General features: G+C 41.0%; 1 protein-coding gene across 2 annotated transcripts in view; it reads left to right on the forward strand.

Annotated features, from left to right (window-relative positions):
• The window catches only part of BCAP29 (B cell receptor associated protein 29), an 86,497-nt gene extending 69,193 nt beyond the window's left edge, over window positions 1–17,304 (forward strand). For both annotated transcript variants that reach the window (XM_044280200.1, XM_044280201.1), the window contains exons 7-8: window positions 10,521–10,621; window positions 14,908–17,304. In XM_044280200.1, the coding sequence (XP_044136135.1) occupies window positions 10,521–10,621; window positions 14,908–14,946 (140 nt within the window). In that variant the 3' untranslated portion in view covers window positions 14,947–17,304. The remainder of the gene's footprint in view (window positions 1–10,520; window positions 10,622–14,907) is intronic.
• The last annotated feature ends 3,762 nt before the right edge of the window (window positions 17,305–21,066 follow it).

Consider the following 21,066-nt stretch of genomic DNA (forward strand, 5'->3'; position numbering starts at 1 on the left):
GGTTTTCCTCTCAATGCTTTGGAGAAGTGAAAATCTGCATTGGCAGTATTATAGTATTTTATTCATGGGATGGTTTATACTGTACTTAAAATTTCAATGGTGATACAAGTGAATGTCCACTATAAATATTTAGTTGGCACCAGTGATAATTGTCTGAACTCATTAACGATCTTCTGGTATTGGTAAATCCTCTTGCTGAGGCTCACAGTTTGGCTTTTTAAAACCGGTAAATTTTAGAACATGAGGGGAATTTATTCGGATTTAAATGGACTGTGCGCTTTGGAATTCCCTTTAGTTAAGAACCTCCCAACGATAAGTGTCCCACAGCTAGAACAATTGAATATGTATGGTTTTTGGAAAGGCAGTTATCAGTATTATCTCAGTTAAGTAATTTGGTACGCTAAACATGTTTTTTATTTGATGAGAAGATTATCGTATATACTGTGAGACAGTGACAGATCTCACACAGGTTAGAGGCAAGGAAGGGGTGGATAGTGCGATCTACACCCCTACTCCACCACAGGTGAGACCAGCTGGAGGTACTCAGACTGGCGTAAAGCACCTCGCAGGCTGTCAGTAAGGGGGGAGTGTTTTACCCATGGGCAGAGGCCTGGCGGCTGTGGGAGTGTGGTGTCAGCCGGATAAGGGCTACGAGGCTGGGTGGTAGCCTGGCGTTGGGGGACGCAGCAACGCCTGGGAGGGTCGCAGGGCCATAGTCAGGCGGACTAATGAGCTTTAATCCCCCACAAGCGACATTGGACTTGAGACAGTGGGTGTACTCTGCTCTGTATAGCCAGGGGATCTGGGACATTGGCTGGGAAAGCCGCATCAGTTCACAGGGTGTAAACTGTACCGAATAGGTGAGTCAGAGACGTTAATGTGTTAGTTAGAGCCTGGACTGGCGAGTGTTTATTGTTTTGTTCTGCTTTTGCTGGTGTGCCACAATAAATGCACTGTTTGGACCTTAAACCTGGTGTCCTGAAGCCGTATCTGTGAGGATGATCCCCTGAAAGAAAGCTACCCCTCACAATACATATACGTATTTTATTGCATTAGTTAGAAGTATTTTATGACATGTCTAAAGCCTGTTTTACAATATGGCAATGCTGGATGGTGTTATATGAAGTGAAATTTATTAAAGAATTACATATATTCTAAGTGTCCATATACGTGAGTACTTATCCTGAGGTGGACCCTTTTAAAATTCGCTTTTATTGATTTAGTTTAAAAAAAGCATAATATAAACACCCATTGATAACTGGATGCCCAAAACAAATAATAGGACAAGGTGTTGTCCAGCTGTCACCGTGTATTTGTTTTGGGCATCCAGTTATCAATGGGTGTTTATATTATGCTTTTTTAAACTAAATCAATAAAAGCGAATTTTAAAAGGGTCCACCTCAGGATAAGTACTCATGTTATATGAAGTGATCAAAGTTCTAAGATCCCTGCTTGACATACAGATTCTCCACAGACCATTTTTGTCTAGCATCACTAGTGTGTTTTTTGACAGCACTGTTTTTCCTCTTCTCTGTTATAGGACTGCTGTGTGTTGATGTGTTTACTATGCCAGCCAGGCGTGCACTAATTTGAAAAGGGCCAAATAGTGGGACTTTAAGGAATTGTATTGTCCATCCATTGAAGGGTTTTTTGGGATTTTAGTATTGATGACCTTTCCTCAGGATAGGTCATCAGTATCAGGTCGCCGGGATCCGACACCTGGCACCCCAGCAAATCAGCTGGCTGAAGAGAAGGCGGCACTCTGTGCGAGTGCAGCCTTCCTTTCATGCTGCGATGTTGACAGCAAGCAGGTGTAATTACAAGCCGTCCCATTCACTTCTATGTGTATAGGAATGAGCTGCCCAATTGAAGTGAGTGAGTGCGGCTTCTTGTCATTACAATGAAAGTAAGGAGGCACTCGCACGGAGCACAGCCTTTTCTTCAACCAGCTGACCGGTGGAGGTGCCGGGTGTCGGACGCCCTCCATCCTGATTTTGATGACCTATTCTGAGGATAGGTCATCAATACTAAAATCCTGGAAAACCCCTTAAATCTGGGAAAAAGTTGGACGAGAAAAAGGGTTGGACGATATCAAAAATATTCCCACGATAACGATATATCATGATAAATACCCATTTAGATGAAAAAACACTTGGGGTCACAAGGAGACAATAAACTGTATGGGACCACAAAGAGACATTAATCTGTATAGGGGCAACAAGGAGACATATTGTATGGGGGCTACAAGCTGTACAGCATACAGTATAATGTCTCTGTGTTACCCCCCAACAGTATAATGTCTCCTTGTTGCCCCTATATAGTGTACAACAGTGGTCCGCAACCTTCGGCACTACAACTACAACTCCCAGCATGCTCCATTCACTTTTATAGGAGTTCTGAACCTAACTAAGCAAGTGTGCATCCTGGGATTCATAGTTTCACTACAGCTGCAGTGCCGAAGGTTGCTGATCCTGGTATACAGTAATGTCTCCTTGTTGCCCCATAGTATAGGGTGCCACAAGGAGACATTTAGTTTATATGGTATGGGGGCCACATGGAGACATTATACTGTATGGGGCTTATGCAGTAAAATGTTTCTGTGTTGCCCCCATACATCATAGTAATGTCTTCTTGTGGCCCCACTGTCCCACACCATGTAATGAGGCCTGGGCACACAGATTTATAAATTAATGGGTCTGTATTCAATGTGGATTGGATGCAGACCGAAAACACGGTTGTGTGCATGAGGCTTAAAGATGTATTTAATTGGATGGACATTACATAGAGCACTGCTAAACATACAGAGTAATAGTGCACCACATACCTCTTGCATCCAGTGTCGTCTCCTCTGATGTAGACGTTCTCTTTTCTCATCTTCTCCATTCAGAGATCAGACCTCCATGGTAACTTCTTTCAGCTGCGTCTCGTCTGCAGAGTTTGTCACACAGATATCTTAGATACATCACTTTTCTATCCTCCTCCTGGTGCCCCAACATTGTCATCCTGCTGCTACTCCCAATACTGTGCCCGCTATGCTCCCTAATGCCCACAAACACTATACTGTAGAAATAATAGTGCTAAACTTCCCCCCCCCCCCAATAACTCAGACTGCCTTCAATAGTAAGAGTGCTCCCTACAGTACCCCCAATAGCAACCCCATTAGTAGTAGTGCCCTCCATATTGTGCCCCTCTATAGTGCCCCCATTTATTGTAATGCTCTCCCCCTCTAGTATAATGCCCTCATGTATATAATGCTCTCCCCCTCTAGTATAATGCCCCCAATATATACTCTCCCTCCCACAGCCTTTTATTTTCCCCAGTAGTGCCCTATACAGATCTGTTTAAAAAAACAGGTGGACCCATTTTTTTCTCTATGGGGACTGAATGGATGCGGAGAGCACACTATGATCTTCCCGTCTGCAGCTCCGGAAAAAATAGAGCATGTCCTATTCCAATTGCGGACAAGAATAGGCATTTCTATGAGTGTGCCGCCCGGGTGTATTGCAGATCAGCGATACACCACGGATGTGTGAATGGACTAACAGAAGGGCTGGAGAGTGCTTACTGCCATCATGCATAGTACAGAGACACACAGGACCAAATCCAGGTGTCATGGTTTGGAGCTCCATGCTGGTGTTTGTGAAGGGAACATTGTATGTTCTATCAATGTTAGTGCATTGGGCTTACATGAAGCCAGTTGGGCCACCTCACCTGTACACTGCAGGGTAGGGATGTACACCCCAGCGCACAGAATACAATCTCTAGAGCATACCATAGCTGGGTCCATTGAGTTCACGCCCTACTGCTTGAGAACTTATCAAATTTGCTGTTAGGCCTTCTTCATAAGAGCAATACAGAATGTTTCAGGGTCTGTTCAGTAAAAAAAATGGTTTTACATGCAAGTACCAGTAAATCAGTTTTGTCTGTGATTGTGTTCATTGGTCCATTTTTTTTTTTTCCATCCGTTTTCCATGTGCGTGAAGAATAGCACACAGCATTTCCTAGCAATCATCCATGAAAAATGGACTGCATGCAAATCCTGCCCATGTGATGACAGTTTTTAATTTTTTTTTCACTGACCCGTCTGGTGAAATGCTTCTTATTTGTGATACAAAGTAGTTTAATATTTCCACTAGATATCTTATTTTGCTATGTTTGTTCCCCAGTGTATGTAGTGTTAGGGATGAGCGATCACCACATTTTTCCCTGTAACAGGAGATTCTCAAGTTTTTAATTTGACAGATTACTGTAGAGTAGAGAATGCCGACAGCGCAGCCAGCGTTTAGAAGTCCCAGGAAAAAAGGAGTCTTATGTTTTTTTTCCCCCAACTGCTGCTGTTAAGCCAGTTACAAAGATAGTAGCATTGCATATTTGTCAAAAAGACCACCTGGGATGCCTGCAAGCAGAATTTACACTGGTTTCAGGAAAGATCTGGGGGGGCTCAAATTCCCCTATATAGCAGTTTATAACTTGGCAACCATTAGCATTGTCTAAAGGACTTATACAGCCTACTATGTTTAACTCATGGGGGAAAAATGGAGAGAGGGGTTCTCTTTAAATTCTAGAAGTCACAGTGAGGTTGTTTCTGTGTTTTCCTGTACAAATTAAAGAAGCACTCGCACACAAAATTGTATTCTCTGACCTGTTAGAAAGGTACATGATGTAATCTGTAGTGAAGGTAATCTTCTTGCCAGAGACTGTGTCTGACGTATAGCCTCTCTCCTAATCCTTAGCTATGTCATGTGACCACTCTGCCTCTGCAACTCGCACAGGACAGGAAGTCAGTTACATCGCTATTCATTCCTATGAGACTGACATTGAGGCTTCCATAGGAATACATAGAAAAACTGGCTTCCTGTCCACACATAAGATGCTATGTTATTTGGAGAGACAGAGTGTTGGTCACATGACACAGCTAAGGATCAGAACGGAGGTTATAACTGACAAATACAGTCACTGGTAAGATGATTAGCTTCACTACAGTATACATCATGTACTTTTCTAACAGGTTAGAGAATAAAAATCTTGGGAGTGCTTCTTAAAAATTCAACCAAAATAACCAATGTCATCTGAGTGCCCGACAGAGCGAGATGGCAGCACAAGTGATTGACTCTCTATGCAGAAATATAAAACCAACACTTAGTTGTTTCCAGATGCAAACTGTTAAAACGTAAACTGTTTATTAGTGATTTATTATGCACCGAAACTGCCAAATTAGCAAGGCTAGATCTCTTATTTTCCACTGGTTCTGGGCTATTAACTGTCGGACATTCAGCTGCAGAACCAAACAGGAGACCTCATACGTGTACAGCAGAAGCACACACTCACTGGGATATTTTGCCTTGTATATGATGGCGTTCCATATTTATGTTGCTGGTGATTCCTAAGACCTATTAAATGCTTGAGCTACAAACCACAAACAGCCAGAGCTACTAGCTGTTTTTCAAGTGCCTTGGTGAAAGATCTCTTTTTATACTCGCTGAGGCCAAGAATATACACAGCAATAGATAACTACAAAATAAAGAGCTCGTCCAACTCTATATTTGCCAAATTGAACTTTTGTGTAATTGATCCATTAGGCCATTATGTGTCCAACATAAATGTCGTCATACATATACAGTGGATATAAAAAGTCTACACACCCCTGTTAAAATGTCAGGTTTCTCTGATGAAAAAAATAAAAAAAAAATGGCAAAGATAAATAATTTCAGAACTTTGTCCACCTTTAATGTGACCTACCACTCAATTGAAAAACAAACTGAAATCTTTTAGGTAGAGGGAAGAAAAAATATAAAAATAAAATAATGTTGTTGCATAAGTGTGCACACCCTTAAACTAATACTTTGTTGAAGCACCTTTTGATTTTATTGCAGCAAGATTTGCCCACTCTTCTTTGCAAAAACACTCCAAATCTGTCAGATTGCGAGGGCATCTCCTGTGCACAGCCCTCTTCAGATCACCCCATAGATTTTCTATTGGATTCAGGTCTGGGCTCTGGCTGGGCCATTCCAAAACTTTAATCATATTCTTCTGGTGAAGCCATTCCTTTGTTGATTTGGATGTATGCTTTGGGTCGTTGTCATGCTGAAATATGAAGTTCCTCTTCATGTTCAGCTTTCTAGCAGAAGCCTGAAAGTTCTGTGCCAATATTGACTGGTATTTGGAACTGTTCATAATTCCCTCTAGCTTAACTAAGGCCCCAGTTCCAGCTGAAGAAAAACAGCCCCTTGGCATGATGCTGCCATCACCATGCTTCACTGTGGGTATGGTGTTCTTTTGGTGATGTGCAGTGTGGTTTTTGGGCCAAACATATCTTTTGGAATTATGGCCAAAAAGTTCAACCTTGGTTTCATCAGACCATAACACCTTTTCCCACATGCTTTTGGGAGACTTCAGATGTGTTTTTGCAAAATGTAGCCTGGCTTGAAAGTTTTTCTTCGTAAGAAATATATGAAGAATACGGGAGATTGTTGTGACATGTACCACACAGCCAGTACTTGCCAGATATTCCTGCAGCTCCTTTAATGTTGCTGTAGGCCCCAGTTTTCTTCTCGTCTTTTCATCAATCTTTTCTTTTTTTTTTTCTTTCCTCCACCTAAAAGATTTTAGTTTGTTTTTCAATTGAGTGGCACAGTTTATAAGTCACATTAAAGGTGGAAAGAGTTATGAAATTATTTATCTTTGTCTTTTTTTTTTTTTTTTTTACAGCACAGAAACCTGACATTTTAACAGGGGCGTGTAGACTTTTTATATCCACTGTACATATAGGTGACATATATTTTCTAATTTCCAATCAACTGAATTTACCACAGGTGGACTACAATCAAGGAGTAGAAATTCATTTGTCCCCTTCTCCTGACTGATACCTTTTAACAATGAGATCCCTCTGATGCTTTGGAAGCTCTCTGTGGACCATGGCTTTTGCTGTGGGATGTGACTAAGAACATTTCAGGAAAGACCAACTAGAGCAGCTGAACTTTATTTAGGGTTAATCAGAGGCACTTTAAATGATGGCAGGTGTATGCTGACTCCTATTTAACATGATTTTGAATGTGAGTGCTTAATTCTGAACACAGCTACATCCCCAGTTATAAGAGGGTGTGCACACTTATGCAACCACATTATTTTCTTCCCTGCACCTAAGAGATTTCAGTTATTTTTTCTATTTAGTTGTAGTTTATAGGTCACATTAAAGGTGGAAAAAGTTCTGAAATTATTTATCTTTGTCTATTTTTTTTACAGCACAGAAACCTGACATTTTAACAGCAGTGTGTAGACTTTTTATATCCACTGTAGAGTGCACAGACTGGTACCTCAGAACCGAAGCTGAGTTTGGTTTCAAGTTTTAAAGTGGTTTTCCACTTTAAAAAAATCAATTACTGAGTTATTCGTGAATAACTAACTTTGTCTCATTGGAGCCCATACATTCTAATACTGTACAGAGACAGATCTTTGTACGGTATTATTCCAAAGTTTTGAACAAAGCAACTTTGGATGAAGCATCCAAGGCTCGCTTCGCTCATCAGTAGTTAGTGCCCATCAGAGGAGCATAAAATGCACAAATACAATAGTTTTACAATAGCTCTGAAATGACCATTGTCTTCTCACGGTTGAGCTTCATATTAGATACCACTTGATCATAGTAGACCACACCAGATTGTATCCTTCTAAGTTGTGAGAAAAGTGGCAAAAAAAGCATGTCGATTTTTGTATGCATTTCTAATGACCAGTGTTACAATAGGTCCTAATTAAACATGTCTTATTGGTTGGTGTTTACAGCTGTTGTGCAGTCCTATGTGTTGTCATGGCAGCAGACAAATGCTATATATTGTAATTGTACTCTTTTCTATATGACCAGACAGATACTTTATGCTAAACCACCAAACATACATTTGCATGAAATGGGGTACAAATGGAAAGAAACATGACAGGGTTGGACCATAGAAGGCTTGTGTTGTCTGTAACCATGGAGACACATAGGGCTGCAGAGCAGCTGTACTCAGAGATCAGTAGGGCATTTTTAAATAAGATTCATTGTAGAGTTTGGTCAATTTAGATCAGATCTATTGTACAGAGTACAGCCTTTAATCAGTAATTTATGTGGCATCTTAGAGGAATAGACCTTTTTTTTTTTTTTTTCTTGTAAAATATCTTGCTTCAGAGATTCATTAGATGAGCTGTCATCGTACCCAAAACACGGAATAATGTGGAGTGCTGCTGTTTTGTTGATGGCTAGATAGCGTGTCCTTATGATGAGAGATATTGCTGTTTGTAGTCACAACACTGGCAGCATGCTTCTGTCTTGTAAACCACCACAGAAAGTTACTTTTGTCTCATCTTGCATGTAATGTACACGTCAGTGTGCTTTTTTTTTTAGAGGATTGTATAATGTCATTCTTAGAGGACATTCTGCAGGAAGAGGGCTTTAGGGTGCAGAAAGTCTGGAAGATATCTGCAACAAAACCACACAGAAAACGCATATAAATCCCCACTATTTACCGTGGCTCTGGTGTGGTTTTTGTGCAAGGCACCTAAGAAAAAAAGCAAAGTCTACATGAGATTTGCTGGTACTTCATTACGCTGTGGTCTTTCCCTTGCACAAAATCCGCATGAAATCTGCACCAAAACCACACCAAAAAACTAGGGGTGCACCAAAATTCCGGCGGCCGAAAATGGGCCTAATCCATTTCGGCCGATATTGGTACATATCGGCAGAAAATATGGTTGGTTATATACGTTTGGGCGGCCGGCCGGCGGCGCCCCTCATGCTGTGCCTCCTAAACGCTTGCCGCTCTAAAGAATCTCCGGCTCAGTGCTGCGCAGCCTGCTGTGTCTGCTCTGTGCTACTGCTGCTGTTAGTGTAGCGTGGCCGAGCTCTGTTTGTTCCGCGGTACAGGAGCTTTTGTTTCCTGTACCCGGCCGGACTGACAGGAAGTGCTCACTTAGTGTGCACTTCCTTTCAGTCCGGCCGGGTACAGGAAACAAATGCTCCTGTACCGCGGACCGAACAGAGCTCGGCCACGCTACACAGGCTACACTAGAGGTGACAAGGGAGGGGGAGGGGGGGTGTAAAATGAGAGTGACAAGGGGGTGTGTAAAATGAGAGTGAGAAGGGGGTGTGTAAAATGAGAGTGACAAGGGGGTGTGTAAAATGAGAGTGACAAGGGAGGGGGGTAGAATGAGAGTGACAAGGGAGGGGGGTAGAATGAGAGTGACAAGGGAGGGGGGTAGAATGAGAGTGACAAGGGAGGGGGGTAGAATGAGAGTGACAAGGGAGGGGGGTAGAATGAGAGTGACAAGGGAGGGGGGTAGAATGAGAGTGACAAGGGAGGGGGGAGTAGAATGAGAGTGACAAGGGAGGGGGGGAGTAGAATGAGAGTGACAAGGGGGGGTAGAATGAGAGTGACAAGGGAGGGGGTAGAATGAGAGTGACAAGGGAGGGGGTAGAATGAGAGTGACAAGGGAGGGGGGGTAGAATGAGAGTGACAAGGGAGGGGGGGTAGAATAAGAGTGACAAGGGAGGGGGGGAATTGAGAGTGACAGGGGGGGGAGAGAGTGACAAAGGAGGGAGGGGGAGAGTGACAAGGGAGGGAGAGTGACATTTTTTTTAAAATAACCACTTTGGGTGGCATTGTGTGTATAATATCTATGTATCTGTTTAACTTTATATTTTAATTCACTTTCCTTTTTTTTTTTTTACTTAAAAAAAAGTATTTTAAAAGTATTTGGGCAAAAAGGCAGTTTCGGTTTTCGGCCAAGGGCATCCTGAATTTTCGGTTTCGGTTTCGGTTTCGGACCAGAATTTTCATTTCGGTGCACCCCTACAAAAAACACATAAATCTGCAGTATTTGTCGCATTTTTAGTGCTTTTTTGTGTTTTATGTAGTTTTGGGTGTAGTTTTGATGCAGTTTTGCTGCAGATCTCACCCTTCCATTGGAAAGGGTGAAATCTGTACAAATAAAATGCAACAACAATTGAAGCAGGTGAATTTCCTCGCCTAAGGTAAAAAGCAAAGTGTACAGATTTGTCTAATCTCATATGCTTTGATGGTACTGTATCCACAGAATCTGCATGTACGAACTGAACGTAATCCACCCCATGTCCAGCCACCCTTAGATTAAATTTCTGCACAGAAAATCTGCAACAAAGAACCATACAATACATGCCAGTCCACATGTTGTAGATGCTGAGAATGTTGTCTGGGAAATATGTAGAAAATACACAGCAAAATCAGCATAGCCTCCCATTGAAAATAATTGGAGACCGTTTCCACACGGACGCTCGTCAGCTTCTGGAACAGAATCTGTCAAATTGTGCCTGAAAAAGATGCTATGTGAACGTTCTCTAAAAGCTATCTCGGGCTAAAGCTTAGTGTAATGTTCAGATCTGAATAACACGCTGGGGCAGATTGAAGTCTCTTGACAAAATGGACAAATGAAAGTTACTGTATATACATACATGTAAATAGTTTTACCATGTACTATAACACGTCTCATACTGCTGATTATGTCTTTTTCAGCACTCTCCAAATCCCAAGCAGAAGTCCTTGCGCTGAAGAAGCAGAGTGAAGGGATAACAAGAGAATACGATCGGCTAATAAGGGAACATGAGTTACTACAGGTCTGTATCGGATAATTGGATGAAAGTACTAGTAATCCACAAGTAAAAACGTACAGAACGTGTTTGCTGTCACATTTCCTGATTGTACAGTGCCTTGAAAAAGTATTCATACCCTTTGAAATTTCCCACATTTTTTCACGCTACAACCACACACTTTGGTTTTTAGATTTTATGTGACAGACTTAACACAAAGTAGCAAGTATGTGTGAGGTGAAAAGAAAATGATACATAGTTTTGCACATCCTGAGGCTGACATTTTTGCCCATTCTTCTTTGCAAAAAAGCTCAAGCTCGGCCGGATTGGATGGAGAGCGTCTGTGAACAGCAATTATCAAGTCTGGCCACAGATTCTCAATGGGATTTAGGTCTGGACCATTCTAACACGTGAATATGCTTTGATCTAAACCATTCCATTGTAGCTCTGGCTGTATGTTTAGGGTTGTTACTTGCTTTCACCAGACCAGATATTTGCTGTGTCCTCTACATGGCTTGTGGCAAAGTGTGAATGGGATTTCTGATGGCTTGCTTTCAGAAAAGGCTTTCTTCTTTCAACTCTTCCATAAAGGCCAGATTTGTGGAGTACACTACTAATAGTTGTCCTGTGGACAGATTCTCCCACCTGAGCTTCTCCAGAGTGACCATGGACCTCTGGGCTGCCTCTCTAACTAGTGCTCTCTTGCCTGGGCTGTCGGTTTAGGTGGCCATATCTTGGTAGGTTTGCAGTTGTGCCATACCCCTTCCATTTTCGGATGATGGATTGAGAAGTTCTCTGTGAGAGGTTTTCAGAACTTGGGATTTTTTTTAATAACCCTGCTTTATACTTCTCCAAACCTTTATCCCTGATCTCTGTGTTCCTTGGTTTTCATGATGCTGTTTCATCACTTATGTTCTCTAACAAGCCACTGAGACCTTCATAGAACATCTGTAGTTATACTGAGAATAAATTACACCCAGGTAGACTTACTCTATTTACTAATTAGGTGATTTCTGAAGGCAATTAGTCACACTGGACTTTATTTAGGGGTATCAGAATATAGGGGGCTAAATACAAATGCGTGCCATACTTTTGAGATTTTTATTTATTTATTAAAAATTTTCAAAACCTTGTGTCCTTTTCATATCACGCATACTTGCTACTTTGCATTGGTCTATCACATAAAATCCCAATAAAATACATTTAAGTTTGTGGGTGTAATGTGGAAAAGTAGTGACAATCGGGGGAAGCGTTCTCTCCCAACAATTGTCATATAGCTAGCGGAGGACAGAGCTGCTATTACATGCCCTCAGTGGCATGAGGAGCAGCGATCGCTATGCCATCAGTCATCCCCATGCTGGGCAGCAGTGTGCCGGCGGCAGATCGCTATTACACAGCCCGATCTACTGCCAAAACCATTGTTATTTTTAGGCATGCTTAAAAATCACGATTGCCCGATGAATGAGTGTGTTTGCTCATTTATCGGGTATTTGGAGGCAGTATTAGACTGCCAGATGATCGCGAATGAGTGTTCATCTGTCAGTCTAATACACCCTCAGTGTTCATGCACACGAATGTGTTTTTGTTTTTGCGGAACTGTTCATTTCAATGGGGCCGCAAAATAAATAAATAAAAACTGTCCATTCCGCCAAAAAAAAGTCCTAATCTTGTCTGTTTTGTTGACAAGGACATACATTGTTATAATGGATCCGAAAAAAACAAACAAAAAAAACAAAACTGATGTAACACAGACGTTACACAGATGTCATATTTTTTTTATTCTTTTTGCAATTGTGTGCATGAACTTTTAAGTGGTTGCCAAAATCCAGCATTATACTTATTGCAGTCTGGGCCTGGAAAAAGACTCACGACTGGCTCAGAAGATTCACAGTTGTTCATGATTTGCAGCTCTCACCAACCACCTACTGATTATTGCCAGTTATTTCCACGGAGAAAAAACTAGGGTGAAAACTGCCAATCATAAGAAGGGGGAAGGCAGGAGATCATGAATAACCATGACTCTTCTCAGGCAGCTGTGACTCCTTCCCAGACCTGGACTACAATAATTATAATGCTAGTTCTCAGAAAAGTTAACAATAACAGGTTCCCTGTAAGGGGCTTTTATAAAGGTCATTTATAGGGTTTCTCCAAGATAAGCCTCTGAATGGATCTAAAATTAAAAATAATAATTTTATAATGGTCTCTTTCTCCAGTGCTGTTATCTGCAGCACTGGTGTGGTCCACCTGCTGTTGCCTCTTTACAAACTGTAGTGGTGACTTTCCAGTACCACTGAGGACAGTGATTGGCTGCAGGAGTCATTATGCTGTATACTGGCATATCTCCATTGATGTTTTTAAGGTACGGCTGCACAGTGAATTGGGGCGCACCCAAGTATCGCAGTGTAGGGGAGAACTATTAGATCGGTGGGGGTCCAACTGTGGAGATCTCCATTATTCAGAGTGGAAGGTCGAGTATGCAAACTGGTGCTTCATTTAGCTGTTTCCAAAAATTTAGTGGCAGTGCACATGCTTGATGTGCCGCTCCATTAATTTCGTGGCGCTCTGAGGGGTTCAGGCTACCTATTCTCATAATCGCTGGGGGTCCCAGCAGTAGGACCCACACTGATTTAATAGTCATCCCCTATCCTGTGGATAGAGGATAACCATTTAATACCCATTCAACATATGTTTCTGGCTCCTTCAAGTACTAGAATACAACAAGGTGGCTCTCTAACCAAAAACAAAAAGTACGGGCACAAAGCAGTGTGTATATAGTAGATACTCTGCTGAGGTGCCTCTATACACTAAATTGTGACATTCAGTGTAAGTAATAGATGCTGTCAGCTGTGTGGTATCGAGCAGCACTTTGATATGCTGCCTGCCTGAATAGCATATACAGCAGCACACAATATGGCACTGTTATTTCTACACATTTTAGGTGATACAGGGAGGCCCACGAAAAAGTAGAACGCCTCCGATAGTTGTCCATACCAACCAATCGGAGCTCATCTTTCATTTTATCAGAGCCCTGTAGGAACTGAGCTCTGATTGGTTGCTATGGGCAACTAAGACAGATTTACTATTAGTCAGTTTAATTTGGAGATATTGTAAGAAGGCTACTTTTTCATTGGCCACCCTGTATAAGGATGGTAGTTTCAGCGGGTGGGTGGGGCAAAATTCCAATATTATCATAATATTAAATTGCGGTGATATGCATGTCGGTCAACACATTTACCACCTCAGTGTAACAGTTTGTACATCTACTTATATCTTGTCCGTTTTTTTCCACTGACCAACTGCCCCCATACAATTGAATGGGTTAATTTTTAACATCTGTTTCTCAGAAGGGCATCCGTGAAAAATAAAAACGTAAAAAATGGACAGTGTCAGTTTTTAACTGACTTTTTTTTTTTTTTTTTTATACTGTCGTGTGCATGTAGCCTTAGATTTTTTAGGCACATGATGTGAAGCCTTCTACACTTAGACCAGACTTATTCTGCACATTGAAGTCCATAATGGCAGTTACAAGTTACAGCCAGAAGTCATCGTCTTACATCAAGTTTAGCAAAGTGTGTGCCGAAAATGTGTAAGCTGTGTACACAGCAATTATGCTATTAGTAACCATTCTTTAAAAAAATGTAATTGAATAAAGCTCTGAAATACCAACTATAATATGAAAGTAGAATAAAAATATGACCCAGTTATCAGGAAATTACAGCATTTACACATTACTGCAAAGTATATCGACATTGTCCCAAAAGTACTGACCATACTGTACACAGTTTAGTCTACTTTTACACTCACGTTCTGGTTTTCCGTTTGTGAGATCGGTTCAGGGCTCTCACAAGCGATCCAAAACGGATTAGTTTGCTTTCTAGTGCATTCTGAATGGAAAAGGATCCGCTCAGAATGCATCAGTTCCGTCTCCATTCTGCTTTGGAGGCGGACACCAAAACGCTGCCTTGCATGAAACTGAGCCAAAGGGATCCGTCCTGGCACACAATGTAAGTCAATGGGGACGGATCCGTTTTCTATGACACAATCTGGCACAATAGAAAACTGATCCGTCACCCGTTGACTTTCAATGGTGTTCAAGACGGATCCGTCATGGCTATGTTACAGATAATACAAACGGATCCGTTCAGAACTGATGCAGACGGATGTATTATCTGAACAGATCTGCCCAAAACGCGAATGTGAAAGTAGCCTTACTTTTGCCATATGTTGGAGAGGGTGAAAATGAGTTAGTAGTGTGTTAAGTGAATTGTAGATGTTTTACGTTGCTAATTATTATATATATATTTATTTTTTAGAATACCATACAGGAGCAAGACAGTAAGAAAGAGCTGTGATTTAGTAATGGTCTGTGTGACCATAAGAATGTGAAGACGTTTTCAGCGCTTTTTTCTCTCACTTTGCTGCAGAGTTTTCTAGAACATCGGCACGTTTGATTTTTGTTTTTACACCATTTGCAGCATGTTATGTCCAGTGCAAACTGTCCAATTGTAGTCATGTTAATACTTCAAATGCGTCACTTGAAACTAGATCCTGAGCGGTCCTGAGAAGTAACCTTTCTGAGCGTTGAATCTAAAATCCAACAAAACTTGCATGACATCGTCCAGTGGATCTTGCATTATGTGAAACAGTTGGAGCCTATGCTTTTACTTATCAATATCTCTACAGCCTCTATTTATTACAATTAAATTAATGGATAATAGAATTTACCAACTCCAGACTTTACCCAAGGTCACCTTTATTGACTTGTTCAGGATCCAGGTGCAAGGAGGTGATTTTTCCTGCCGCCGCCCTGCACTTTAGCACGATCAGTACTGATTCTGATGAAGGGAGCATATTAGGGAACTGCATGTAATGCATATATGTCCAGACTAGGTGCACACACTAAGCTGTTGTCATCTGGAAACAATGGCGTTCTAAATACCTATATGTTATTCTTTTGTGGCCGTTTAACTACAGTTTTTATGTCGGGTATTTACACACACAATATGCTTGAATGGCGTGCCAATTATTTTAGGTTTTTGAGAATAATTGTTGAATTGAGCCTGTTTTTTTAATGCTGTGAATGTTGAGTTCTGGTTCAATTACATGCTTACAAAATAGAATTAAATCTAGCATATAACATCTCTTCTCTTACTGCAGATGTGCTCCGTCCCCGGGGGCTAGTGCATCGATATACAATTTGGTGTTGTGATACTAAAGTAAGCCATACACATATTGAATTTTAGGTGTCTGCTTTGTTAGAAGAGTCACCCAAAAATAAGCAAAAGACAGACTGTCTCACTGCAGAGACCTCCAGTGACTGGCTGTACCTGGAACCAAATTTTCATTTCCCCTGGAGCACAACCACTCTGGTATTGAAGCATTGGACGTTTCCTATTGAAATAAATGAGTTTTCTGTCTAATAAATGGGCCAGCTCGTTCCTTTAGAATAGCTACTGTCTGTTCTATCTAATTCATATGAGGTGCCCGAGTTAACTCAGGGGATCCACCTGCAATAAAGAAGTGATCATTACTTGGCAGATTTCTGCAGCCGCTTTGGTTCTCCGGCCCAAGTTCTATTTACCCACTGATATCATGTTTACAACCTGTGACCACTACAGCCAATCAATGGCCTCGGTGGTGCACTGCATAAACCAGAGTTTGGCTGCAGCGGTGACAAGTCAGCGTGACATCACCAGGTAAAGAAGAACTGGAGTGAGGGCATGGGATCTCCAGGTAAGTAGTGATCACTTCTTTATTGCAGATTGATCCCCTCCGGTTTATTAATGAAATTAGACAACCCCTTTAATTGAAAATGTATTTAATTATTTATTTTTTGTTTAACCCATACAACCTGGTCAATAATATAAAGTGTTTTCTGGTGGAGGTAGAAGAATTAGCCTGTTGGGAGTTCAGTGCTGTTATTGGACAGCCTGCACTACTTCTGATGCCAGAAGTATGATGGCTGCTTCTCCCGGACTGCCTGTCTGATTTATGATGCAGTCTGTTTCTGCCTGATCGTGGGTATGCTGTACTGTGCAAACATAACGCAGGGAGTACAGTACTCGCTGTGTCATAACTCACAGCCGGATGGTCTATACAGACTATTTCACGACCGTCTGCCACCAGCCTAGAAGATTGGACATGTTTGATGTCAAAATGCTCATGTGTGGCAGCTTATTCGATTTTTGTTATAGAATGATGATGACATTTTTATTACCAGATGAACTATTTGGTGATATAAAATACTTGGGCCTCTTCTGGTTTAACATATCCCCACTGTAATTTGTTTAATTTCAACTATTGCTTAGCAGTTTCAACTTACTGTATTGCACTCATTATGTGAGCCATGCAAATTGTGTGATGTAATTTGTACATCACTGTAATGATTTGTATAAAGTACATAGTAGATATTGTAACAGTTCATGTGACTGATGAAAGTGGAAAATGAGCTCCAAAGATGCAAATACGTGATCTGTTGGAAGTCTAGGGGGATGACTAGATGGATATCTGCTATTTATATTGCTTGTAAGTGACATTTTTAAAGGGACACACAATGTTTCACAGTGTACATACTTGTATTTGTAGTTTAGTTTAATTTGCTGTTTCTGGAGAAATATTGAAAGCTGCTGTGCTACATACTGAAATGTCAGCCTACCAAAAGAATGTATTTTCATATCAACATTCTAATAAAGCTTATTTTGCTACCGTGAGACACAATTGGGTCTTTTGTTACAGTCTTTCAGTGCACTTTTTATTAGGTCTGTTTAGATAAATCAGAGGGTCAACCCAAAAACTGGGCCAATTTCTATCAACGCGATGAACCTGAATTTATATGGATGGCTTCCAACGCCTCACCAGTTGTCTTCATTTCCATGTTAGGCCGAATCCACACGGCCGTGAACGGTCCGTGGTATGCCAGCCTGGATCCCTGCTGACAGCAGGAGCGCATGGCGTCATTGGTTGCTATGACGCTGTGCGCTTCATGCCACTGCACTACAGTAATACACTCTTATGAAGTATACAAGTGTATTACTGTAGTGCGGTGGCATGAAGCACATGGCGTCATAGCAACCAATGATGCCGTGCTCTCCTGCTGTCAGCAGGGATCCAGGCCAGCATACCACGGACTGTTCATGGCCTTAGTGTAAGACTTCTATATGGATTTTCTCAGTGAAATGGCTGTGGATTTCAGCCTCAGCATTGCAAAAGGGTGAAATCCACAATGGAAATCCAAAGCATAAATTGACATGCTGCAGATTTCCACAGACGTCCACACAGCCAGTCAATTTATGCTGTGGATTTTTTATTTATTTTTTTGCAGCGTCTGAATGAGGTTTCTGATAATCGCATCCACTTTGTTAGTACTGTACAACCCATAAAAACCACAACGAAAAGTCTGCAGCCTATCCACCATGTGTGATCGCAGATTTGATTTGGTTTTCAAGACTGGCCTGTACATTTGAATGAGGCTTGCAAAAATCCATGCACATGTTGTGGAAACAACCCTATTCGCATGTATTGAACACATTTTCAGAAATTTCAGCACCAGATCTGCCACATGTTGACACATTTTCAGACCAACTGTATTGACCTCTAGAAAGTGAGGCTCTGTAGTATTGCTTCTGCTTAAGATTTGCTGTGCCAGATCAATTATACAATGGATCCTTAGACCTCGTCCACAGTTACACGTCCATGAAAAAAAAACTTGCGTGTTTCATCTATTAAGATGTCCATGAAGGATCAGTGATTGGTCCGTGTGTCCGTCAATACCATCTGTGTGTTGTCATTAATTCACCGATTTTGCTCAGCTGAAAATGTATTTGCAAAGAATCTCCTAGTGAAATATGGACGTACCATGGATTCCATCCATAGACTTCTATGGGCGTTCTTGGTCCACATCACGAATCAAAGTAGTGCATCTCTCCGTGATTAAATTTTTTTTTTACTGACCCACTTAAATGTAAACAGACATTTAAATCAATAAGTACGTGTGCGGACAGCACACATCCGTGAAAAACGGAAATGTGGACGAGGCCTAACAGTGCTCGAAGCACCCTGTTGATTTAGGGGGTCTGTAGATATTTCAGTCATATGGACAGAAAGAAGTGGGCTGCTTGTAAAAAGTGACAGAACCCCTTACATAAAGGCCAACTGCAGATGTGGACAAGTCCTTAGTATTATTTATGTAGAAACTGGGTTCTTTTTTTTTTTTTTTTTTTTTTTTTTTACATTAACCCCATAGGGACACAGCCTTATTTCATCTAAAGGACCAGGCCATTTTTTGAAAATCTGACCAGTGTCTTTTTAAGTGCTGATAACTTTAAACTGCTTTGACTTATCCAGGCCATTCTGAGATTGTGACAAAAAAACATATTGTACTTCATGACACTGGTAAAATGAAGTAAAAAAATATATAATTTTTTGCACAAAAAAATACCTAATTTACCCCAAATTTGCAAATGTCAAAGTTTGTTTCTCTACTTCTGTAATACATAGCAATACCCCCAAAAATTGTGATGACTTTACATTCCCCATATGTCTACTTCAAGTTTGAATTATTTTGGAAATGATATTTTATTTTTTGGGGATGTTACAAGGCTTAGAAGTTTAGAAGCAAATCTTGAAATTTTTCAGAAATTTACAAAAACCAAATTTTTAGGGACCAGTTCAGGTCTGAAGTCCCTTTTCGAGGCTTACATAATACAAACCACCCAAAAATGACCCCATCTAAGAAACTACACCACTCAAGTTATTCAAAACTGATTTTACATACGTTGTTAACCCTTTAGGTGTTGCACAAGAGTTATTGGCAAATGGGGATGAAATTTGAAAATTTCATTTTTTTTTGTCTAGTTTTCCATTTTAACCCATTTTCTCCACTAACAAAGCAAGGGTTAACAGCCAAACAAGACTGTATCTTTATTGCCCTGACTCTGCCGTTTATAGAAACACCCAATATGTGGCCGTAAACTACTGTACGGCCACACAGCAGGGCGTAGAGTGAAAGGTGCGCCGTTTGGTTTTTGGAGGGCTGATTTTTATGGACCGGTTTATTTACACCGTGTCCTGTTTCAACCCCCCTGATGCACCCCTGGAGTAAAAACTCCCTAAAAGTGACCCCATTTTGGAAACTACGGGATAAGGTGGCATTTTTGGGGGGACTATTTTTAGGGTACATATGATTTTTGGTTGCTCTATATTACATTTTTGTGAGGCAAGGTTACCAAAAATAGAAATTCTGAAATTTCATCTCCATTTGCCATTAACTGTTGAGGAACACCTAAAGGGTTAATAAACTTTGTATAATAAGTTTTGAATACCTTGAGGTGTATAGTTTCTTAGATGGCGTCACTTTTAGGGAGTTTTTACTCTAGGGGGGCTTCAAAGGGGACATGGTGTCAATAAAAAAGGCCATTAAAAATCGGCCTTCCAGAAACCATGTCGGTCCTTTCCTTTTGCGGCCTCCCTTTTACTGATACAGCAGTTTACGACCACAAATGTGGCATTTCTGTAAACTGCAGTATCAGGGTAATAAATATTAACTTTTGTTTGGTTGTTAACCCTTGTTTTGTTACCGAAAAAAAACGGATTGAAATGGAAAAGTGCCAAAAATAGCGGTTTTGGCACCTTTTTTTTTTTTGACCGTGTTAATCTGGGGGGTTAGGTCATGGGATATTTTTATAGAGGAGATTCTTATGGACGCGGCGATACCTAATAAGTCTACTATTTTTTTACAATTATTTAGGTTTTTGACTATATTATCCTTTTTGATACCCAAAAAAATTTGGGGATCTCTAAAGTCTGTCATTTATTTTTATTTTTTTATGTGTAATCTTATTTTATTCATTTTTTGATTTTCATAAGCAAATGACACATTACATCACAGGCAATGATATAAGTAATATGGACACAGTCCAACACAGGGACACGCAGGACCCTCAGAAAACAGCTGAAGTATCACAGACATTATAACATTTAAAGGGACTCGAACATCCCAGTCATAACAGGGAACCCCAATCAAGGAGGACTATCATTGTGGAGGAGAATAAGGTTTATTGTGAGCCCTCGAATGCCCAAGTGAGAACACTGAGTGAGTAATCCTAAACGGAGGTTCCTAAAACACATCAAACATAAAAGACACAAAAGGAAAGAGGATTAGGAAGAGGGGAGGGATACCAAGGAAAGGGTACACCTGTCAAGAACCCTGCTGGGGAAAAATTCAGGAACAAACCAGATCTCTAAATCTCTGAGAGTCTAGAAAGAAAGTTAGAGAGTTGTATCTGTTCTGGTAAATCCCGCCTCTTTCCTGACTGTCGGCTATCAACTCTTCCATCCTAAGAATATGTTTCCTTGGCCCACTCAGACAATGTAGGGGGGGGGGAAGTGGTTTTCCAGTGCCTTGGAATCACCATGCGCGCCACTGCTAAGAAGAGACGTAGTGCCCCTTTCTTAACTTGTGAGATAGAGCCCGT

Source organism: Bufo gargarizans, chromosome 2 (genome assembly GCF_014858855.1).
Source record: "Bufo gargarizans isolate SCDJY-AF-19 chromosome 2, ASM1485885v1, whole genome shotgun sequence".
NCBI lineage: Eukaryota > Metazoa > Chordata > Amphibia > Anura > Bufonidae > Bufo > Bufo gargarizans.